Source organism: Thalia democratica, unplaced genomic scaffold (assembly GCF_965202585.1).
Source record: "Thalia democratica unplaced genomic scaffold, ktThaDemo2.hap1.1 HAP1_SCAFFOLD_124, whole genome shotgun sequence".
Taxonomy (NCBI): domain Eukaryota; kingdom Metazoa; phylum Chordata; class Thaliacea; order Salpida; family Salpidae; genus Thalia; species Thalia democratica.
The window spans coordinates 35,719-58,419 of record NW_028139280.1 but is presented as its reverse complement, the minus strand read 5'-3'; the positions used below and the strand labels follow the sequence as shown (position 1 = coordinate 58,419).

The following is a 22,701-nucleotide window of genomic DNA, read 5'->3' as shown; positions in this document are numbered from 1 at the left end:
ATTTTAAGTGCTGAAAATAAAAACTAAGTATTAGTTTTAACAGCTTCACCATTGTTTAATTTATAAAATTGAATAAACTACTGTTATTAGCATCACTTGTGTTCAAAGTGAAAAAAAATTGTTAAAAGTACATATTTACTGAAAAGAAACTGCCGCACTATTTTACAAAAATAATATATCATAATAAATTATATAGTCTTAAATTAAGTCTTTAAAACATTTCATTTTTTATTGTTTATAATATATATGCTTTAGATAACATACTGGTTTCTTATATAATCTATTTTTTTATTTCAAGTATAAACATTGTTCAAGATGTTTTTCAAAGTTTTCCAATTTCAGATATTCCCAACGAAAGTAAAATAAAAGTTAAATGTTTTCTCGGGGATGACAAAATTCCTGGATTCAGTTTATAAACAAAAGGCAATTTTCAAGGTAAATCAAATAAACTTTTCAAGACAAAATCTTTATTGATGGCGCCAAAATAAGTTTACATTATATTTACTTTAACTTTAATCATCAATAAAACATCGTTAGAAGTTATAAATTATTCTACACTTTTATCCTACATAACAATACAAATAAATAAAAATTTAGACATGATTACACAATTTCCTGGATAAACTTTTGATCTGTTTTTATTATAACTAATCTATTTATTCTATTTTCAGAAAATAAACAAAAGCAAAATATATTTTATATAAACTAATTGACCTTGTCATACAAAAGCTTTTACAGACACTAATTACAAAAATATTTACTTTTACTTTAATCACCAACAAATCATGAACTAATTCTGTTTACTATAAACAAACATGTTTGTTATATTTATTCAACGTCGCAGTTAAAAATGCAAACTAATGGATAATCTCATTACAGTGCATCTTTATGCAAACGCTAGTTGCAAATTTACTTATCAATTCACTAATAAAACATGACTTAATTGTGTTTATTGCAAAAAAAAATGTGTATTTTATTTACATAACTTAAAAACGCAGACTAATGTTTACTTTTAAACATTATTCACTCGTAAAACTTGCTTTTTGTCCCACTTAAAAATGCAAACAAATGGAAATTCGAATTACAATACAAAATTACTAATTAAAATTACTAAAATGTTTCACTTTTTTTTATTAACATTTTATCATTACGACTTTGATAATTTGAGTTTTTTTAAGTGTAGAAATTATTTGTAAGTTAATATAAAAATCTAAAAAGCAAGACCAACATGGTAAACAAATTAAAACCTATAACATAACCTTAACTACTAAACATATTTACGTCTAAAAAAAAATAAAAAAAGATACCTATTTGAACTTTTTGTGGTATATTTTAATACCTTTAGAAAGTATTTACGTTTTCCGATATTATGGTAAAAATTAATTAAGTTCTATATTTCAAGACAATTAGCTCTTACTTGAAAAATATTAGTAAAGGCTATAAATTTTTTTTTATTCATCATAAAATTTAAAAATAATCATTTATTTATAATATTTATTTTTGTTTCCAATAAAAAGGTATATAATAAATAAATTTGTCACATCCGATTTATTGGAAACTTATATTTATAATCTACATTCTCCTATGTTTTCTAATGCTAAATATTACAAGTTTTAAGGAAATATTTTTATGTATTTTTAGCAACAATTTCCTGTATAGAAACGAAAAAAAAGAAAATATTTTAATTCATAGCAAAAAGTTTCATGTCTGTTTTTATTACTTTCAAAATTTAGAAAATTAACACATGGAATTTTTTTCAAAGATGAACCATTACCGTTTTAGTTTGATTCTTCGAATAAAAAAAACATATTTAATTTTAGTTTTTTGTTTTATTTGCAATATTATCCTACTTAACAAAGCAAACCAGCCGGAATTTACACAACAATGAACATCTTCGGACAATATTTCGATCTTTTTATAGCAAGACTATTAATAACTATCTATGTATACCATTTTCTTCAATAATTTTAGCTTTTGAAGAGAATAGCATAAATAGATTAGTATGAATGATCTTGCAGTAAATTATTTAATGTTGTTTAAATACAATAAAAATTATTTAACAGTTAAAACTATTGAACTAATGAATTCATTAAACAAATTCAACAACTTTTTTATTGAAGGCTTTATTTAAACACGAAAATGTTTTTTTAAATAAACAAAGGTTATACTGTATTTGCTTTACCTTGTTTTGTTTATCACCGACGACAGCTTAAATCGCTAACGGATTGGATTTATATACTCAAAATGGTGCAATTGTCTCGGATAATTTGATTTGATTTTTATTTTATTGATATTCAAACAGTTTACAAGTTCTTAACGTTTTATAACATACATATTATTTTTGCAAACTAAACAACCTGAAAATGTTTAATACTTAAATAGTTTTACAAGAATTGAATCAACACATTTTTATTTTCATTTCATTGACAAATAAAAAACGTTTTAAATTATTAAACCTCGTTATACGATATAATACATTGACTTTTGCGAATAAAAAAACAAACGAAATGCAACTAACGTTTGCAACAAATATTTTAACATTGTATAATTACAACAACTTTTACAGACACTTATTGCAACAAAATTTGTTTACATTTACATTCACTTTCAACATAAAACATGGTTTTTTTGTACTACTTACATAAACAAATCAAAAATTTCCATACAATGCATTAAATTCCTAAACGCACTTTCGTTTTGTACTTTTTATTGCAACTATTCATACCGACATAAAGCACTCATTATAATAACAATCTCTCGTTGAAATAAAAATGCACATGCATTTAACCGCGCTTTATTTATAATCCATAGTTTTAATTATATGGTGTTACGTATTTTTTTATTTCATTAACAGATGTTTATTCGTTATTAGCGTCAATACAACAGCAAAAAAGAATGATGTTTTTTTTTCAAATGAAATATAATATCATTTTAGGTAATACTTTGGGATGCTTCACAATTTTATATAACCTATGGACTGGACATAACATATTTTCACACTTTTTTTTTATTCAATAAATTTATAGTGACTGCACAAACTTGTTTTGAAACTGATTTAAATTCTTCTATTTTTATTATTTATAAAACTATTTATTAATATAAAGTTATTATAAATCTAGTTCTTTTTCAGCTAGTGTACAAATGTTTTTTTTTACAATGATTAAAATGAAGTTTCAAGCAACATCTTTTGTTTCTTGCATTTAAAATATTTTTTCTAATTTGAGCTTCAATATTGTGATACATGTAAAAAACTGTTTAAAATTATTTTTTATGATAAGTACTGTTAATTTTTTTTTTAACTAATGATCAAAAAAAGATAAATAAAGGTAAAGAGAAGATAGTTTCTATTATTTTGTTCTAAAAGCATTGTAACTTTCATTGACTTAAAGTAGAAACAAAAAGCAAATTACGGTGATTCAGGTAAAAAACAACCTTCAAAATCCTCTTTTTTAAATGGAAACTTTAAAAATAAAAATCAAAAACCTTCTTAAGCATCGCGCAATTGAGGACTTGAGGTGGTACTTTTGCATAGAGAACATTAAAAAATTTTTTAAACTTTAAAGCACGAATGACGATGTGCATTTCTGTTTGAATGGGAAATTTATTTCAACTGAACATCTCATTAATATTATTATTAATTAAGTTAAAAATGGTTTTATAAAAGAATTTTGAATCAATAAATTTGTAATTAATCTCATTAGATACCAATTGTAATGTTAGATTTTTACCCGTAAACTAAATCAAAAGTACAAAACACAATGTTTAAAAACAAATGAAGACAATAGTTTCTATTACTTTGTTTGCATATGCAACAAATTTCACTGATTAGAATAAGACAGTTCGGGACTGTTTTCTTTTGTTTATTTTTATACATTTTATTTTTTTTTTAATTCGTTGCGACAGAATTTTCTAAACATATCAAGGAACATTTCCTGAAAGTTTGAGGTAGTTATCTCAAAAAACGTAGGAGAAAATAGATTTTTAGTGAAATAGTTTATTTTTGCCGTTTTAGTTTGCGCCTCCCATAAGATACCTATTGTTGCCTCCAACTTTGACCGGCTATATCTCAAAAGTTATTTTGAATTTTTTTAATCTGTAAAAAGCATCTTTTAGCTTTGTAAAAACTATATGAAATAAGATCAAATCTCAAAAAAAGGTGTTTACCCTCTCCTATGCCCTTAAATAATAACACCATTGAAAAGTAAATATTTTATTCCTTACCATAATACCAAAAATTAATTATACTTTTAATTAATAATATAATTACACATAAACATCTTCATTGTATACGAACGACATTGTTAAGTGCAGTTTACTATTTTTTATACTTGACAAGGTCGTTTTTACCATCGGAGCCTAGCAGTGATCAAAATATTCATTTCTAATATCGTTACGTAGAGAACATTAAAAATTTATTCAAATTGTAAAACATCACTAATACTCCATACTAACATAAGGGCTTGAAATATTACTGTTAGAATAATTTAAAAAGGTAAACATATTTTTATACCAAACAACTTGATTTCATCAGGCATGTAAAAATTTTATATAGCACTTTATGTAAGATGGTAAGTTTTTTTAATAATTTTTTTACAGTCGACCCATCAAAACTTTTAATTTTCAATACAAAATAATAAGCAATATTGAATTATATAACAAACTTTATTCTGCTGGGGAAATTTAGAAATTTACTACTATACATGTATATTTTTAGAGGTTTTAAACTTAACTAATAATGCACAAGTTACCACATTTAATACACATGCAACATTAAAGTTAGAAATAGTAACTTGAATATGCAATTTTGAAAAGTTTTTATCTATATATATATATACATGTATTTTTGTATTATTATGTATATATACATAAGTGACCCGACAAATTTTTAGTATGTAAAACATAGTGACAATGTTTGACAAAGAGTCAATTTGTTCACAAACAACTTTCTGCAGGCGACATTTTAATTATTTTAAACCATAGTAATATATTTTAAGTAACAAAAATTCGATTTATAATCAATATTTTAAGTCATACAATCAATCTGCAATTGTCATATAGTACCAACGTCATAATAGCAGAACTTTATATTACATACCTAAAATGATAAATAATGGTATAATTATACAATACATATAAAACCGACTTGATTCTGCAGGTAGCATTTTAAATATTTCACGACATAAAAACATGATTAACATAGTAAAAATTACAAACTTGGTTCTACATGCGTCTAGTAGAACTACAGTCAATTTGGGCTAACGATAAAACATTATAAATCAACCAAATATTTTTCTGCATGTCTCAACAAATTTATCACAATAACTAATAGCACTTGCACCAACTTCATCTGGTAACACCAGCGTCAATTTGGAACCATAAAGGTACTATTTCAAATGCAAAAGTTAAAGTAAAATGACAATTTACAGCAAGTTGCATAAAAACTACTAACTTTATTCTGCAAGTATCAGGTAACACCAGCGTCAGTTTTGGATCGCACTCCAACTGAATTTTCCTGGCGATCATCTGAACTGAGACGCAAAAATTGCTTCTCATCTCAAGCGCGTCCGTCGGCACCAGGTACAGTTCCGTGTTGGCCGAGTAGCCGTGCCCGCTGAAGTACACCACGCCCTGAAAGTAAAAAGGACGTTTTGTATACACAAAACCACGCCTGAAAGTAAAAAGGACATTTTGTATACACAAAATCACTCCTGAAAGTAAAAAGGACATTTTGTATGCGAAAAACCACGCCTGAAAGTAAAAGAACATTTTGTATACATAAAACCACGCCTGAAAGTAAAAAGAACATTTGCATGCGAAAAATCACGCCTGAGAGTAAAAAGGACATTTTGCATGCAAAAAATCACTCCTGAAAGTAAAAAGTACATTTTGTATGCACAAAACCACGCCTGAAAGTAAAAAGAACATTTTGAATGCAAAAAATCACGCCAGAAAGTAAAAAGTACATTTTGTATGCACAAAATCACTCCTGAAAGTAAAAAGGACATTTTGTATGCGAAAAACCACGCCTGAAAGTAAAAGAACATTTTGTATACATAAAATCACGCCTGAAAGTAAAAAGAACATTTGCATGCGAAAAATCACGCCTGAGAGTAAAAAGGACATTTTGTGTACGAAAAATCACGCCTGAAAGTAAAAGAATATTTTGCATGCAAAAAATCACTCCTGAAAGTAAAAAGTACATTTTGTATGCGAAAAATCACGCCTGAAAGTAAAAAGGGCATTTTGTATGCGAAAGATCACGCCTATAAGTAAAAAGTACATTTTGTATGCACAAAATAACGCCTGAAAGTAAAAAGTACATTTTGTATACGAAAAATCACGTCTGAAAGTAAAAAGGGCATTTTGTATACGAAAAATCACGCCTGAAAGTAAAAAGGACATTTTTTATACGAAAAATCACGCCTGAAAGTAAAAAGAACATTTTGTATGCGAAAGATCACGCCTGAAAGTAAAAAGTACATTTTGTATGCACAAAATCACGCCTGAAAGTAAAAAGGGCATTTTGTATACAAAAAATCACGCCTGAAAGTAAAAAGGGCATTTTGTATACACAAAATCACGCCTGAAAGTAAAGGGTAATTTTTGGCACATAAAACAGTGTTGAAAGTAATAAGAACATTAAAGAACATAAAATATGCCTGTAAATATGAGTACAACTTGATATGCCATAAAAACATTATATCACTAATTAAAATAGAGAATTCTATAAATTTTTAAAGTGCAAATTGTTTTTCTTTTTGTTCGCTTATATGCTTTATTTTTCTTTGCAGCTTGAAAAATTTGTTAACTATAATAAATAAAGATATCTGTTAACGAGGCAGTTATAGTAATAATTTACTCTTACTTTGTATTAATTTTCGTTTTAACTTTTACAAACTTAAACTAAGTATCTTTACTGAATCTTACTAGGAATATTATACAGATAGTTTAAATTTAACTCACCATAAAGACATGTACAATAAAGTTGTTAAAACATAAATAAGTTTTAAAAAAACTTTTAATAAAAGTTTGTTGTAAGCACTATACTGTGATGACTTAGTTTAGCTTAAGCTTAAGTTTTGAAAAAATAAACAAAATAGTTTTATTACAAGGAGCTACATTTTTTGAAATGCTTATAATAGAACATTTTTCTTTCAATTTCTCGCAGTAATCGGTGTTGATGAGTGCTGATATAATGTGTTATAAACGCGTTAGATTGGAGAATTAAATGCTTCTGTTACTTACGTTCTAAGATACTTATTAGTATATTAAATGTTCCATTGTTTTGTTGAAATTTGTAGTTATAGTCAGCACTCTGTAATCTCTGCACTTTCTTTACTTTTTTAAAGTATAATACTTTAGCTTTTTATTAGGAAATAGATGGTTGCTGTTATTAATAAGGCAGTTGACATTACATTGTTTTCTATTTAAATATCTTTCCCAATTTATCTAAACCAGGGGTCGGCAAACTGCGGCCCGCGATCGCATTAAAAAAATTTTTTCAACTAGTGTGTTATATTGAAATTCTCAAAAAAACAAAAATTAAATTTTAGTGTTATCTTTAAAAGATAATCTATCGCCTAAATTTTTTTATTCAAAAAAAATATCTTTAAATGTGTTTTTTAAACCACATAAAAAACGTTCTTTTCTTTACCTGTCAATCCCTGATCTAAACCATGGTTTCCCAACCTTTTTTGCAAATGTCTTCCTTTAAAGAAATTAACAAAGCCATGTCCCCCTTCAGCAAGATTGCTCATAAACTACCTTTTTTTGTTTTTTATCTTCATATGCAACTCGAGAATATCTAGTGTAAGTTTCTAACTACCATAAATAACCCCTTAGACCTTTTTTTGCTCTTCACCTGCAACTCAAGAATATCTAGTGCAAGTTTCAAAGTATGACCTCATGGCCCCCCTGTGGCTCCTTTACTGCTCATGCCCCCCCTCTTACCCCTTTGCTGCTCTAGCCCCCTGGAGTATCTGTCATGTCCCCCAAGGGGACCAGTTGGCCCACTTTGGGAAACACTGATCTAAACCGTAAGTAATAGTTTACGTTACATTAGACATCGCGCATTTATTGTGATAGAATAAACAAAAAATTATATACCCTACATAACAAAATTAATTATGCTATAGGCATGATTTAATCTATACTGATTAGAAGCTTTTAGACAAATTCAAAAATAAAAACAGTGATAAATAAAATAAATAAAATAAATACATAAATGATTTTCAAATTATTTGAATGCTTATTGTTGCAAGACAGTTTCTCACAAACCTACAAAATCATTACACTACATCATGGTATGTTCTTACAAATCCGAGAATTTATCATATACTTCATTAAACAACTTATGTCTTGCGAAACGATTGGATTTAAATTTCAAGTTTTTATATTTCGCAATTATTATGGGTTTTATTTTTTTATTTTTTATTTGTTTTTTTACCACACCTTTTAACAACCTTCTGAAAAACCTTTTTTATTCAACTTTAATTAACTATTTAGATAGGCCCTTTGAAAATATCATAATAGTTTAAATTTTCAGAATTTTATTTGAAGTAATTTAAATTGCCATGTAATCCGATTAAAAATTGTTAACATTTCTTTTTTGACTGATAGCTTTTATGAACTGTCTAAATAGAGTGTGATCTTTTAATTATCAAATAAAAAGTATTTTAATATGAAAACTATCAATATTGTATTAAAAAAATTTTGATAAGTAATTTTTAATTAAATTTAAAAGAAGCTTTTTAATGTGATAATTAATGCAAAAGGCAGCGGAGAAACCACAGCAAAACCAAAAGTGATTTTTTTTAAACTGGTTATACATTATTCTATTTACATGAAAAGCTCTAATAAGAGTTCATCGATAAAAATTAATTTTAAGTTTGGATCCCACAAGAAGATACGGTTAACTCAACTTGAGTAAAATACTATAAATAAAATTAAATAAAACATTTACAGATTGCAGCATAAAAAATATTTTAACTATAAATACTGGGGACCTGTCAAATATGCACGAAGGACACTATTGCGCGTATGTACTTTTGCTAGAAGACAATTTTGCACATGAGGACAATTTTAGACAAAGACACTTTTTCACGAACACATTTGACATTTATGCATGAAGGGTCACTTTTGCACAAGGTGTCAATTTTGCACGAAGGCAGTTTTGAAAGAAAGGTAAATTTTGCATGAAACTAAAAAAATAGATTAAAAAAAAATAAGATAACAAAAAAAAACCAACCAAGGGTCATGGGTAAGAATTAAAGCAAAAATTAATAAACGAAAAAATATATAAAATGTTTATAAATAAGAAAACAAAAAACCGACCAAGGGTAAGGGTTATGGGTAACAGTGATAGCAAAAAAAATTTTTTTCAACATTATAGAAAAACGTTATCGATTAAGGGTAAGAGTTAGGGGGTAACAGTGATGGCAATAAAAAATTATTAACAAAATAAAAATTTTAATATGTTCAAAAGTGTCTTCATGCATATTTTGCGCCTACCAACAATTACTTTTTAGGAAATTGTTTCAACTCACGGAAAACAAAACATAATTTTCAAACCGAAAAAACATAATTTAAAAAAAATTCTTTTAGATAACAAAATACAAAAGTATACTTAAGTTTACGATTTTCTATTTACAATTCACAACAAGCTCAAGTAACACTTTAAACATGCAACATTAAGAAAATTCACAGAGGCATTCATGCGTTTTAATAAATTAAGTATTTATTTCAATATACATTAATATGATTTTGTCAAAAAAATGTTAGTTAATATAGTTAGAAAACTGTCAAGTACTATACTGTCTACTGCATGAAAAATGATATGAGTTTCAGAGGCGGTTTCTTTCAACCATAAGCAGCTTACCTACGTATAATGGTTTCACAGTTTTCCACATAAAAAAGTTAAAGTATTTCATTCAACTACTTGTAATTATTTAATTTCAACTAACAGTAGCAGCCCGTCCTGCAAAGCTGGCAAAACCAGTCAAGCGCGACCATCATGTCTCCCCGGTTGAGGTTGGTGAACGACAGGGTTTTGAAGTGCAGCTCCTCCTGAAAAGGAATGTTGGTTGTATGCCTATGTGTTGTTATTTTATTTGGTTGAATAAAAGCTAGTCCTGAAAAGAATATTGGATGTATGACCTATATTTGGGTTTATTTGTGGTTATGGTTTGTAAACGATTAGGTTTTGAAATGAAGTTATTCCTGATGGGTAACCATAGTAAATAAATGACATTTAAAAGTTGACTTCAATGCTTTATTTAAATGTATAAAACGCATTACACACAAAGTAAGTTTAAGGTTCAAAGAGTTTTTTTTGTACTTTTATAGTAAGGAAGAACACTTATCAAAACTATTTATAAATAAAAAATAACTATTGACAAGTTTTCCTTGATAGACAAGAATGTTTTATTTTAAAGTGATACACATCACAGGTAAAGTAAGTTTTTAGACTCAAATAATTATTTTCCTTGGTATTTTTGTATCAAGGAAGAACACTTATTAAAACTATAAACAGGGTTGCCACTTGTTTTTTTTTTTTTAATTTTTCCAGATTTTCCAAATATCTTCCAGGTTTTTAAAAGTACACATTTTTGGATCTATTTTTAGTTTAAAGTTAAGTCTAAAGTAAGAAACTGAGTTAAATAGTATATAAACTTTGTAAAGGTAGTGTAAAGCTACTTTAAACATGTTTTTTAATAAAAAAATTTTTGATGATAACAAAATTTTTATAAGATAGATTTTTTGAGTCAAACAAAAATTTTACTACTGAACATGTGAAAATTGTTAAAATTCCAGGTTTTTTTCAAAATTTCTTAAACTCCAGGTTATTTTTGCAAAAATTGTCAAATTCCAGATTTTTCAAGGTTTTTCCAGGTTTCCAGGTAAAGTGGCAACCCTGTATAAATAAATAGACAATTCAAAACCAACCCTGAGTCTCTTGCTGAGCACAAACGCATCTAGCGAGGCGCAGTCCAGGTTGCTGAAGTGGTCGTAATTGTCATTTCCTATGAGCAACGCCACCTTGTCGGATGCTTGGAACTGCTGCAGGCCTGCTGAGGGAGGCGGAAACGCTGTTGTGATGTTGGTATTAATATTAGAAAAATGTAGACATTATCAGGGTTGCCACTCTTTAAGTCAAGAAATCTTCCCTGAGTGACCAGAAACTTCCCTGAGTAACTCTAAAATTCCATGAGTTTCCATGAGTTTTTTTTTTAAATCTTTAAAAATTTTATTATTTATTAAAAAATTACAATGTTAAGATTTTCTAGAACTTTGAAATTCCCTGAGTGTGTGGCAACCCTGCTTTATGTCAAAAAACATGTAATAAATCAGTTGAAGTAAAAAAATGCACAGTATGCTTTTTGCATGATTACTAAATTTAGTATACACCAAAACTATGTTGGCTATATTCAGCAAAGCTGAGATTTTTTAGCCATCATTAAAAAAGCATCCTTTTGTACAATGGCAAAAAAAATGTGTTATTAAGATGTGCTCATGTCTAGTTCAAAGTGATAATAAAACTTATTTCAGGCTTGCTGCTCTTGAGAAAAAACAAACTATCTGAGTAAGTGGAAACCCTGTTATTTTTATAAGATTTATTGGCTATAGGAAAATGGTGAAATAATAACTTGGTGCCACTTCTGTGTTTTTTTCAGAATTTAGAAAAATATTTTTATACATAAACTATTTTGTTTAAACAGTAAATTTTAAGGTGTTTTAAGGGCATAGGGGGGTTATTGGAACAGAATTTTAAAAAAAATTAAAATAGAAATTTTATAATATAAATACAAAAAAAAATGATTTGCGCCTCCCAGAAGGAACCTATTGTTGCCTCTGACTGTGACCGGCTATATCTCAAATATTATTTTAAATTCGTTTTTGTAGCTTAATGAAAACTATATAAAATAAGATAAAATTTCAAAAAAAAATTCCCCCCTATGCCCTTAACAGTAAACTAATTTAAAGTGGGTAATAAGGAATAATTCAGTAATTAATTCTTAAATAACATAAGTATTTGTAAAAGAATTATTTTATATACAAATCTTCCATCATTATTGAAACAAATAAGTCAAACTAGTATATAAGTTTACTTTTAAATCTATAAAACTTAACACTTTATTCTTGAAACAAAACAAACATTAAATTTACTAATCAAAAAAATAGTCAAAAACACCCCTCTTAAAACTTAAACATCAGGAGTCACCCTGATTTTATATAAAGTGTAAAAAAAAAAGTAGTAAGAGTTAAAACTGAAAAACTATAATTATAGCTTAAATAAATAAAAAGTCATTACAATACCAAAAGGCTTAAGCTATATAAAAATAAACATAACTTTCAATGAGGATAATTTTAAAGTCATAAAAAAGGCCTGAGATTTACAAAAGACTCTGACAATTCTTAAATTAGTCTAAGTTACTGAGTATATGGGTACCCTAATAAGTACTTATTATTTACTTTTACAAGAATTTATTTCATAAACAAATGTTTGATTAATGAGCTCATGAGCACAAAAAAGCAAGTATAGAAAAAATCCATTGAAGTCATACAGAAGATATAATTAGTAGTCAATAGATATTGGCTAAAACTTAAAAATAAAACAAAAGGTTTGTTAAATAAATTTAAAAAATAAAATAACAAACAAAATCAAACCTATGCTGACGAACGCTTGCCTTGTGACCACAAAATTCCCGTCCGCCGTGGCAACCTTGCAGTAATAAAACCCCTGGTGGTGCGCCGCCACCAACTTCCCCTTCAGCCCGCACTGATATGGTTCCTGGACCACTTCAAACTTGCCGGGGCACAGGGGCCGGTTGTTGAAGTACCAGTGGGCGGAGTAGCGGGGATAGGGGCAGGTTAGGGTGAATGTGAGGCAGAAGTGCTGGCCGTAGTAGAACATTTGGTCATTCGGTTGCTGTGTGATTGCTACCACAGAGTGATTCATGTTCACTTGAAAAAATCACAAGTTAATAAATTTTAAATGGAATAAAAATATTAAAACAAAAAAAAGTGTTTAAGCTACTTTTAATTTCAGTTATTGCATACCTGAAAGAATGTAAATAAAACAAGCAAGACAATAAATTATCATATTAAAATTGAAGTTTTTGAGTTATAGAAAAGTTTCTGCATCTTCAAAATTTTATTTACTCTTCAGTAATAAGTAAGATAGTATTAGTAGGATCACCAAACAAAAATATGCATTCTACTATATAATCAAAATATCTTTACTTTATGCCAATAACAGGATTGCCACTCTTCAGGTCAAAAAATCTTCATTGAGTTACTATAAACTTCCCTGAGTAACCTTAAACTTCCCAGAGTTTCCCTGATTTTTTTTCAAATTCTTAAAAATTTTATTACTTATTAGGAAATACAATGTTGATTCTAAGAATATTGAAGAACTAGCCACAAGGCTTAAACATTTCTAAATGACCACTTAAACATAAACTAAATCAACTGTTTTGAACAAAATTTTGAAACTGGGTTAACTAAATCTCATTCTAGATCTAGAAAAAAAAATTCTTAGAAATTTTTTAAATAATCTTAAAATTTCCCTGAAATTTTAAGAAAAAATCAAAACTGCCCTGAGTTTTTCTGAATTTAAAAAAATCTAAATTCCCGGAGTTTCCCTGAGAATTTTATGAACTTTAAAATTCCTAGTTTCCCTGAATTCCCTGAGTGTGTGGCAACCCTGCAATAAGTAACCTTCTAATATGTTTTTTAAAACACTAACAAATATTTTTGATATTAAGTTCTTTAATTGTCCTAAAAACTAAAATTTTAAATTATTAGTTTATTCAAAAGCAAACAAACTTAAGATTAAAAGACAAAATCTAAAAAAATCCTAAAGTAAAATATACTTAAAAATTATGTTAATAAATGATAAGAATAAAACTTACTTTTTTGTGAAAACTTTACTCCTTTAATTTTTTTTTCTTTTTCTTGGTTTACATTACAAAACAAAAACAACTATTAAATTTGTATTTGAAAGTTGCACAACTAATTTTGTAAAAATAAAACATAGAAATTATCTTAAATATTTAAAGCAATTAGTTTAAATTTCTGCAAAATTTAGTACAACACTTTTTTAATTGTTGTTTGATGTGGGAATATTTTTGAATAAGTTTTATCAATTTTTTTCTGACTTAGTGTGTTTTTTGAACTGTAAAAACAAATTTTAAATGGTATTTACTGTCTTATTAAATACTCCTACTAAAATTTAAAAAATAATTCCAGAAAACTTTTGAAGTGAATTTTGTCAGACTGACTTTACATTACATTTAAAACAATGGAAATGCAAGAAAAATGTTGTATTATTAATAAAAGTAAATGAATTAAATAATAATTGACCGATTATTAACCAAAAAAATTGAATAATCTTTTTTAAATCTAAAAAAGATAAAATTTACAACTTGTTTTACAAAAATGTTGTTTAAAAAAACAAAATTAAGAATAAAATTGAAGAAAATTCAATATTTGTTCAGGTTTTATTTAAAATTCTCATAATTTCAGTTTTTTCTAGGTTTTCAGCTTTTTTGGCAACCCTTATTTTAACATTTTTTTCAATTGAACTTTTAACATTTTTCATACAAAACTAGTCAGAATTTTCATGTTTTTCCAAGCTTTTTTATTTAAAAATTATCAAGTTCAATTTTATTTTCGTGACCAAGTTTTTAAACTCTAGGTTATTCTCTGAGTTCAACTGTACACAAGTGAGACTTGATGACATAGGAGTATTTGTGATAGCTTTGAAATCTATCTGATTACAAAGTTACATGATCAAAATTCAAAGATCAAACACATCTACAAAATATTAAAAATATAACAAAATAATTCACATAATTTCTAATTTTGTATATTTATTTTTAACAGTAAATATTAACTCATTTTGCTCTTAAAATACCAAATTATGTAATTTTCTTGAATTAATTATAAATGGATATCAAGTTCAAATTATTTTGTATTAACTTCAGAACTTAGAATTTTATTATTAGGGGATTTTTGTTTACCTTATCTACAGAAACTTTATAAAAGAGAACTAACTAAGTGTTAATAGAGCAAAATTAGCATTAAGTGTATGAACTACAGTAGTACACCAGAAATATTCAAAATAATTAGCTTGCTGTATAATATTAGAAACTTTATTTAGCAAGCTAACTTTAATAACATGGTTAATATTATTGATGAAAACTTTTTTTTCTAATTTAAATTCAAAAAATTTTTGACAACATATACCAACTTTCACATTTTCAAATTGCGTGTAATCTTAGAGAATAAAAAGCTTCAAAAAATTAAAACGGAAAAAAACTTTAAAAACCTACAAAGTTAACTTAAATAAACTAGTTATACATCAAAAACAATACGGCTAAACAGTTGAATAGAAACTACCAAAAAATATGATTAAAAGCAAGTTTATTATATGACCTAAGTAGGTTATCTTTGAGTTCATTTGGAAATAAATAAACAAATTTCAAAGAATTTTCAATAGAAAATTTATCTTTGCTGTTTTAACTTAAGCTCAACATAAAGTTTAAATCACCAGACCAAAAGCCTTCGGTAAAATGATACCTGGGTTGTTTTTTTTTTTGAAACTTGTCAGTAAGTCACTTTCAAAAAACTTGCAGAAGTCATTCTACAAACGATCTATCGTGTAATATGATGAAGCAACAGATTACTGGTATATATCAATGAAACCAGCTTTGCCTTTTGCCGTGCATTGTCCACCAGGCAAGACAGTTAGTACGTTCGTTTTAATTACGATAGAAGAAAACAAGGGCGAAAATCTAACAGAGCCTAAACCTGGACTTACTTTGGCCGTTATACTAAATAAAACTAGTATTAGGGTCTGAATCAGATATCCAGTTTATTTCAAAAAGTTAGGAAAATACGCTAAAGCAGTGTTTGGCAAGAATTTAATGGTCGTAGGCCGGTTTTCGAAATTAAAAAATATTCGTGTGCCGCAGTTGTAGTTTAGGTTTTATTCTTCATAACAGACCCTGAATATTTAATAAAACTTTCAAACTCCGCTTGAAATATACCTTTAACGTTTTTTTTTTTTTTCCCTTCATGTATGATAATATCTCGTGTACATTTTGTTAATAATCCGCAAGCTAATTTTGCAAGTTTTACCTTTTATTGGCCGAATCCCGTCTAAAATATAAATACGATTGCTGGCCTCAGTTTGTCGACCCCTGCGCTAAGAAATACATAAGCATCTGATCTCCGTAATAGTTGCTAGGATTTATCTTAATAAAAAAGTTCAACTTACTTAGTTCTTTGTAACTAACAGAAAACACTTTAAATTTTTTGAAAATCTTAAATAACTTCAAATACTTTTTTTATTGACAAAAATCTGTTTTTATGATATATAAAAGTAGTAAATTTTCAAGTAGAAAAAAGTTCAACTTACTTAGTTCTTTGTAACTAACAAAAAACACTTTTAAGTTTTGGAAAATCTTAAATAACTTCAAATACTTTTTTTATTGACAGAAATCTGTTTTTATAATATATAAAAGTCGTAAATTTTATTTTTAAAAGTACGAAGCTTTGTTACTTTTATAATGGTTAAGCCTTACTATTATTAAAATTACTAAACTTAAGCTACAACATTCTTCGTCTCTCTTAAATGCTACCGTTACGTTTAAGAAACCCTTTTTGAAAATTTAAACATAAGTTTCAGTGTTAAACTGGTAAAAATAACTTTGCTTTTGATCATAATAAAAACAAATATCTAAAGTCTCGACTTGCTTGAGCACATTCAGAAACTAAAATTTATATTGGCATTGTGCTTTTTGTAGTAAAAAGTCCTAACACTAATAAGTTTTAAGTTTTAAAATACGTCTGTTTAGTTTTTGTAGCTTCTTACTCTAAAAGTTGAATGATGAAATTTGTGCAAGCTTTAATCTTTTTAACCCAGAATAACTGTTAATGAGCTCAAATCTATCCGTTTTAATCAGTTTTTCTGCTTAAGACAACAGTGCATCTAGGTCTTTATAACACTTAGAAAATGTTTTTTACAATCTTTTATTATTTGAAAAATTCTTTTCAATAAAAGGTCTATAACTAATTCTATATATGCAGGGTTATCTGCGAGTAAATATGAACAGAGCAGAGTTGGTAAAATGCTAATAGTTACTATGGTAATTCAGCAATGAAGCGTATAAACTTTGGTTTGTTTTAAGTTAGTAATTTCACGCTCGAGTAAACAAAGCAGAGCTTTTTAACATGTCTGGAACAGAGTTTCAAATGCAGAAAATCAACTCAAATCTTATTATGTTAGTTTACGTTGTAATACATATAAAGCTTTATTTATTGATTAGTTACACTTATATAAAGCAGAAATAAAATCCGAACAATGCTGCTTGATGGATGTGGTTAAAAAGTTTAGCGGTGAGATTTTCACTTTTAATTAATAGAACTTGTATTGATTCATCCAACAAGACAGATTTGAAAAATTTATTGTCATTAGGTTTATAATGATTTAAGAACTAGTTATTATTAGAAGTTTACTAATTCTCTATAAACTATTAATGATTAAATTTTTTCTTATTTTAATTTTTATAAGGACAGCAATTTACCTTTGAAAGTTCTATAAATAACAAAAATTACTAATATCATAAAAGTAAAGTAAGAACACCAGTTAGAATTATATTCTCATCATTTTGATTAATGCTGTTTATTTCAAACTTAGCTGAACATGTTTTTAGCTTTTTAAAATTTAGATTAAAAATAAGAATTGCAACTCATAAAGTTTAAAAAAAACTTTTATTTGTTTTTATTTTGAAACAAATATTTACAGTGAAGTATCATTATTTCATCGAAAACATAGTTTTTCGAGAGAAATTAAGCAAAATGAAGTTTGAGTTTTACAGCTTTTTAACAAACTAAAACTTATTGAACATAATATAATACTTGCAATTTAAGCATTTGAATAAAATTAGAGGCCTAAAGTATTATGCGTATTGAGTAACAATTCAGTTTAATTTAAAATACTTAAACTTAACATAGTATAATTTTTACTAGAAATTTTTATTTAAATAAAAACCTATCTTACTAAAAACTTGTAAATTAACTAGAAATTTTTGTTAAGTAAAACATATATTATTGCAATGTAACCCTTTGCTTAACAAAAACATAGTTTAGTTTTCAAAGTATTGGAAAGCAAAGACAATTAAAGTTTAAAGTTTTTATACATTGGTAAAACCTATAATTGTAAGAAGTTAGTATTGTTTACAAAAATTTATTAAATAGTAAACATTAAACATGCTTTCTATTGCCTTGTTTAATCTAAAAAAATAGTTATCCTACCCAAAAAATTTAATCTAAGTTACACAAAATCAAATTTTATACTTTTATCAACAAATAAAAAAAGTAAAAATAACTTAGTTTCAAATTGATTTTTTTTTTGCAGTATTTACAATAGCAACAGCGATTTTTTAAAATTTGCTTTTTGCTGATAATTATGAATGTAGAATAATATTACATAAATTAACCTAAACTGGTAAAACAACCATGAAGCTAATCACATTACTTACCTGAAAATTAAGTTACTAAGCTTATATAAGCACATCTAACTACATTAACATTTTGTGGAAGTTTCAAGAGTTCATTAGAACAAATTAGTTTTGGTAACTACCTAAGATGATGTCACACCAATATTAGGCTGAAATTATATATATTTGATGTCTTTTTTCACCATAATTTTAGGCTAAAAATTTATCTTTTATAAATACATGAATAAAATTAAACTTATATATCATAAACTAATAAACTTAAGTATTTAATTGCTTCATTTTACAATATAAAGTGCATATACCAATACAATAATATATACTGATTATGATATTGTAAAATAAAATTGTTAATTAAATACTTTAATTTATAAAATATTAATTTAGTTCTTTCTATGTATTTATATAACTTGTTTAAAACAAAGTATCCTTTTTTTTTAGCCTAAAATTATAGTAAAATAAGACATCAATTGTATTATATTTTCAGTTTGATATTGGTGCACACCTAAAGTCAACCATAACCAAAAATAAACTTATTTATTATAAACTTATAAAACATTAATGTTTGATTGCTTCTATTTTACAATATAAAGCAATTTTATTTTGTCATAGACATGACATTAAACTGTTTCCTGGTGTATGACTTGATAATCAAAAGGTATTTTTGTACACCAGGTCCTTGAACCAAATTTTGAGCACTTTTTTTTTTCATTCAATGAACAATATTTATATCAATACAAAAATTTATGTTTATAACAGTGTTGTATAATAAAAGCTATTAAATGTTTTTGTCTATAATAAATAAATTAAATTCTTACTTTGTATTTATATAGCTTGTTTTTAACAAAGTATCTTTTTAAATTAAACATATTAGGCTGAAAAAAATTATTTTTAGCCTAGAATTATGGTTAAAAATGACATCAGTTACAATATAAATTCAGCTTGATACTGGTGCAACATAATTTTTAGGTAATTACCAAAGTTTTTATACAATATATTTAAAGCCATAGGGGGGGGGTAAACCATGTTTTTTACAAGTTGATCTTATTATATAGAATTTTTCTAAGCTTCAAGATGCTTTTTATTGTTTTAAAAATTTTAAATTATTTTTTGAGATATGGCCAGTCAAAGTCCGGCCGCATAATAGGTTCCACATGGGAAGGGAAACTAAAACAGCCAAAAAAGACTATTTTATTTAAAATCTATCTCCTACATTTTTCAAGCAATCTTCTTCAAACTTTCACAGTCTAATCTTTATACAATACCAAAAACGTTACTTTGGAATAAAAAAAAAATTGCAAAAATATATTAAAAAAAAACTCTTTTTTATTTCATTTTTGTGATATAATTTTTGTTTTTGAAAATTACTAAAATTCTAAAGTATCATTTTTTTTTCCTTTTATCATAAGAAATGTTTTCTGAAAATTTTAAGAAGATTGCTTGAAAAATGAAGAGGAGATAGATTTTTAGTGAATTTTAAAATTTCCAAGAAAATTAACCCCAAAAAATTTGTCCATTGTTTAGATTGGAAAATTTTTACAAAAAATTAAATATCTCAAAAGTTAAATGACATCTTGAATTCTAAAAAAATTGGCTTGTAGTTTGTATTTAAAGCTTTCATATAAAAGCCAAAGTTAATTTTTGTAGTTGGAACCCCCCTATGGCCTTAATGGGAGTGGTTGAGTGTAACACTGATTTTTTTTTACTATTTAGAAAAATCAAAAACAAGAAATGGTTAGAACCACCAAAAAAAAATCAGTCACAGTCTTGTATAAGCACTTTAGATTCTATTTGAATAAGTTGCTAGTATATTTTTTTGTTTTCTACAGAATTGAAAATGTTTGTTTTTTAATAAACGAAACATCTCTTCAAAATGCTTGTATAAAACTGTGACTGATTTTTTTGATGGTTCTAACCATTTCTTATTTTAGTTTATCTAAAATTCTATCCTGTCTTGTCTTTAAAATCAAAAGAGGAAGAATACCTTCATCCCATTTTAATTTAGAAAAATAACATCACTATACTGATTTTATTAAATTACTAATGATATAAAATATGGTTTTCACAAAACCTGGTATTCTAGAAGAAGTTCGAATTTGAAAATTTAGACTAAAAAAACCTGGAGTTTAAGAAATTTTGAAGCTTAGAAAAACCTGGAATTTAAAACAATTTTCACATGTAAAATAGTAAAAATAATTTGACACGGAAAATCTACTGTATAGATAATTTTTTTTGTCTTCATCAGTTTTTTATTACAAAAAACATTTAGAGTAGCTTTACAGTATCTTTTGAATTTTATTATACTATTTAACAAATGTTTTAAACTTAAACTTAACCATAAACTAAAAATAGACCCAAAAGTGTGTACATTTATAAACCTGGAAAAAATTCAGGAAAACTGAAAAAAAAAACGCTATCTGGTTACTAAAGTTGTCACCTGGTTGTAAACTTTTAGGGAGTTTTAAGACTTTGTTAAAAGTTAGTAATAAAATAAACATTTTAAGCAAGATTTTTTTGACTTCAAAACTGAGATGCTAAGAAAATGATAGGTGCTAATAGTAGAATATAATTTTTAAGGTTAGTTTTGGAATAAGTGGGTTTAGAAAATTTATTTACAATATTATTGATATTTGAGCTTGTTTTTTATTCTCATGTTAATATTTATTTGAGTGTTTGGAAGTTTTATTACTTAATAGCTTTATTGTTTAAAACTATTAAGATAAAAAATTTGTGTGTGACTTGACAATCAAAATTATTTTTCTAACATAAGTTTGATTTAACACTATTATAACAATAGCTTTACTAGCTGTTCCATTTGGGTAGGTGTCAAATATGCACCAAGAGAAAATTTTACACAAAAGGTTACTTTTGCACGTAGATATTTTAGCACAAAAGGACATTTTTTGGTAATTCCTTAGGATGATGTTGCACCAATATCAAATTAAAAATATGTTATATTGGATGTCTTTTTTAACCATAATTATATGCTAAAATTCAATATTTTAAGCCTAATATGTTAAATCTAAAAAGATACTTTTTTTTTATAAATACTATAAATAATATTAATAACGCATAGTAATAATTAGATTCTTTTATGATAAACTATAATATCTAATCCACTTTATTTTACTATTTGTAATCAATATAATTGTATATATATATATTGTATTGATATAATCGCTTTATATTGTCAAATAAAAGTGGTTAAATATTTAAGTTTTATTAGTTGATAATAAATAAATTTAATTTTATTTATGTGTTTATAAAATACAAATTTTTAGCCAAAAAAATGGTTAATAATGACATCGAATATAATATATTTTAAATCTGATATTGGTGAGACATCATCCTAGGGAATTACATATTTTTCCAATGTAACCCCTAACCATTTTTACATGATAAGTAGTAAAATTTAGATTTGACACATAAGTCTATCATATAGAATACAGATAATATTTTTTTGTGTTCATCAACTTTTTTTTTACTTTAAAACACATTTAAACTCTTTACAGTATCTTTTGAAAGTCTTATACTATTTAACACAGTTGTAAACAAACAAACAAACTTAAGGCTAAAAATATACCAAAACAGGTGTTATTGTAAAAAAACCTGGAAAATTTTTTTCAAAAACCGGTGATTACCCTGTGTGTTGTTAAATTTTGAACATAATTTTCTTTCTTTCCATAGATTTAGCATTGTTGTGTAAGTTTACTAAATGGGTTTACCTAAGGGTTAGAATACTTATGGCTACAAAAGAGATATTTTATTTTGTTTCCCATTAGTTTATATTAGTTCCCACTACTTTTAAAGGAAAAAGTTTATAATTTAAAATTGTATTAAATATCAGTTATTAAGGCCATAGAGGGGGGGTAAGCCATGTTTTTTACAAGTTGATCTTATTTTATAGAGTTTTTTCTAAGCTTCAAGATACTTTTTACTGTTTTAAAAAAATCGAATTATTTTTTGAGACATGATCAGTCAAAATCAGGCGGCATAATATAGGTTGCCTACAGGAAGGGAAAACTAACATCAAAAAAAGACTTTTTTATTTAAAATCTATCTCCTTCTACATTTTTCAAGCAATCTTGTTCAAACTTTAACAGCCTAATCTTTATACAACAAAAAAAATATTATTTAGAAATAAAAAAAAAATTTGTAAAACAATTTTTTTTTTAAT

At 26.2% G+C, this 22,701-nt stretch overlaps 1 protein-coding gene across 1 annotated transcript in view; it reads right to left on the bottom strand.

Moving 5' to 3' along the window:
* LOC145845680 (mucosa-associated lymphoid tissue lymphoma translocation protein 1-like) overlaps positions 1–12,958 on the bottom strand; it is a 38,939-nt gene extending 25,981 nt beyond the window's left edge. Inside the window, exons 1-5 of the mRNA XM_082952789.1 lie at positions 12,667–12,958; positions 10,945–11,087; positions 9,963–10,065; positions 5,902–5,906; positions 5,450–5,628 (exon numbers count right to left, since the gene is read on the bottom strand). Of these exons, the coding sequence (XP_082808915.1) occupies positions 5,450–5,628; positions 5,902–5,906; positions 9,963–10,065; positions 10,945–11,087; positions 12,667–12,958 (722 nt within the window). The remainder of the gene's footprint in view (positions 1–5,449; positions 5,629–5,901; positions 5,907–9,962; positions 10,066–10,944; positions 11,088–12,666) is intronic.
* Positions 12,959–22,701: the final 9,743 nt, after the last annotated feature.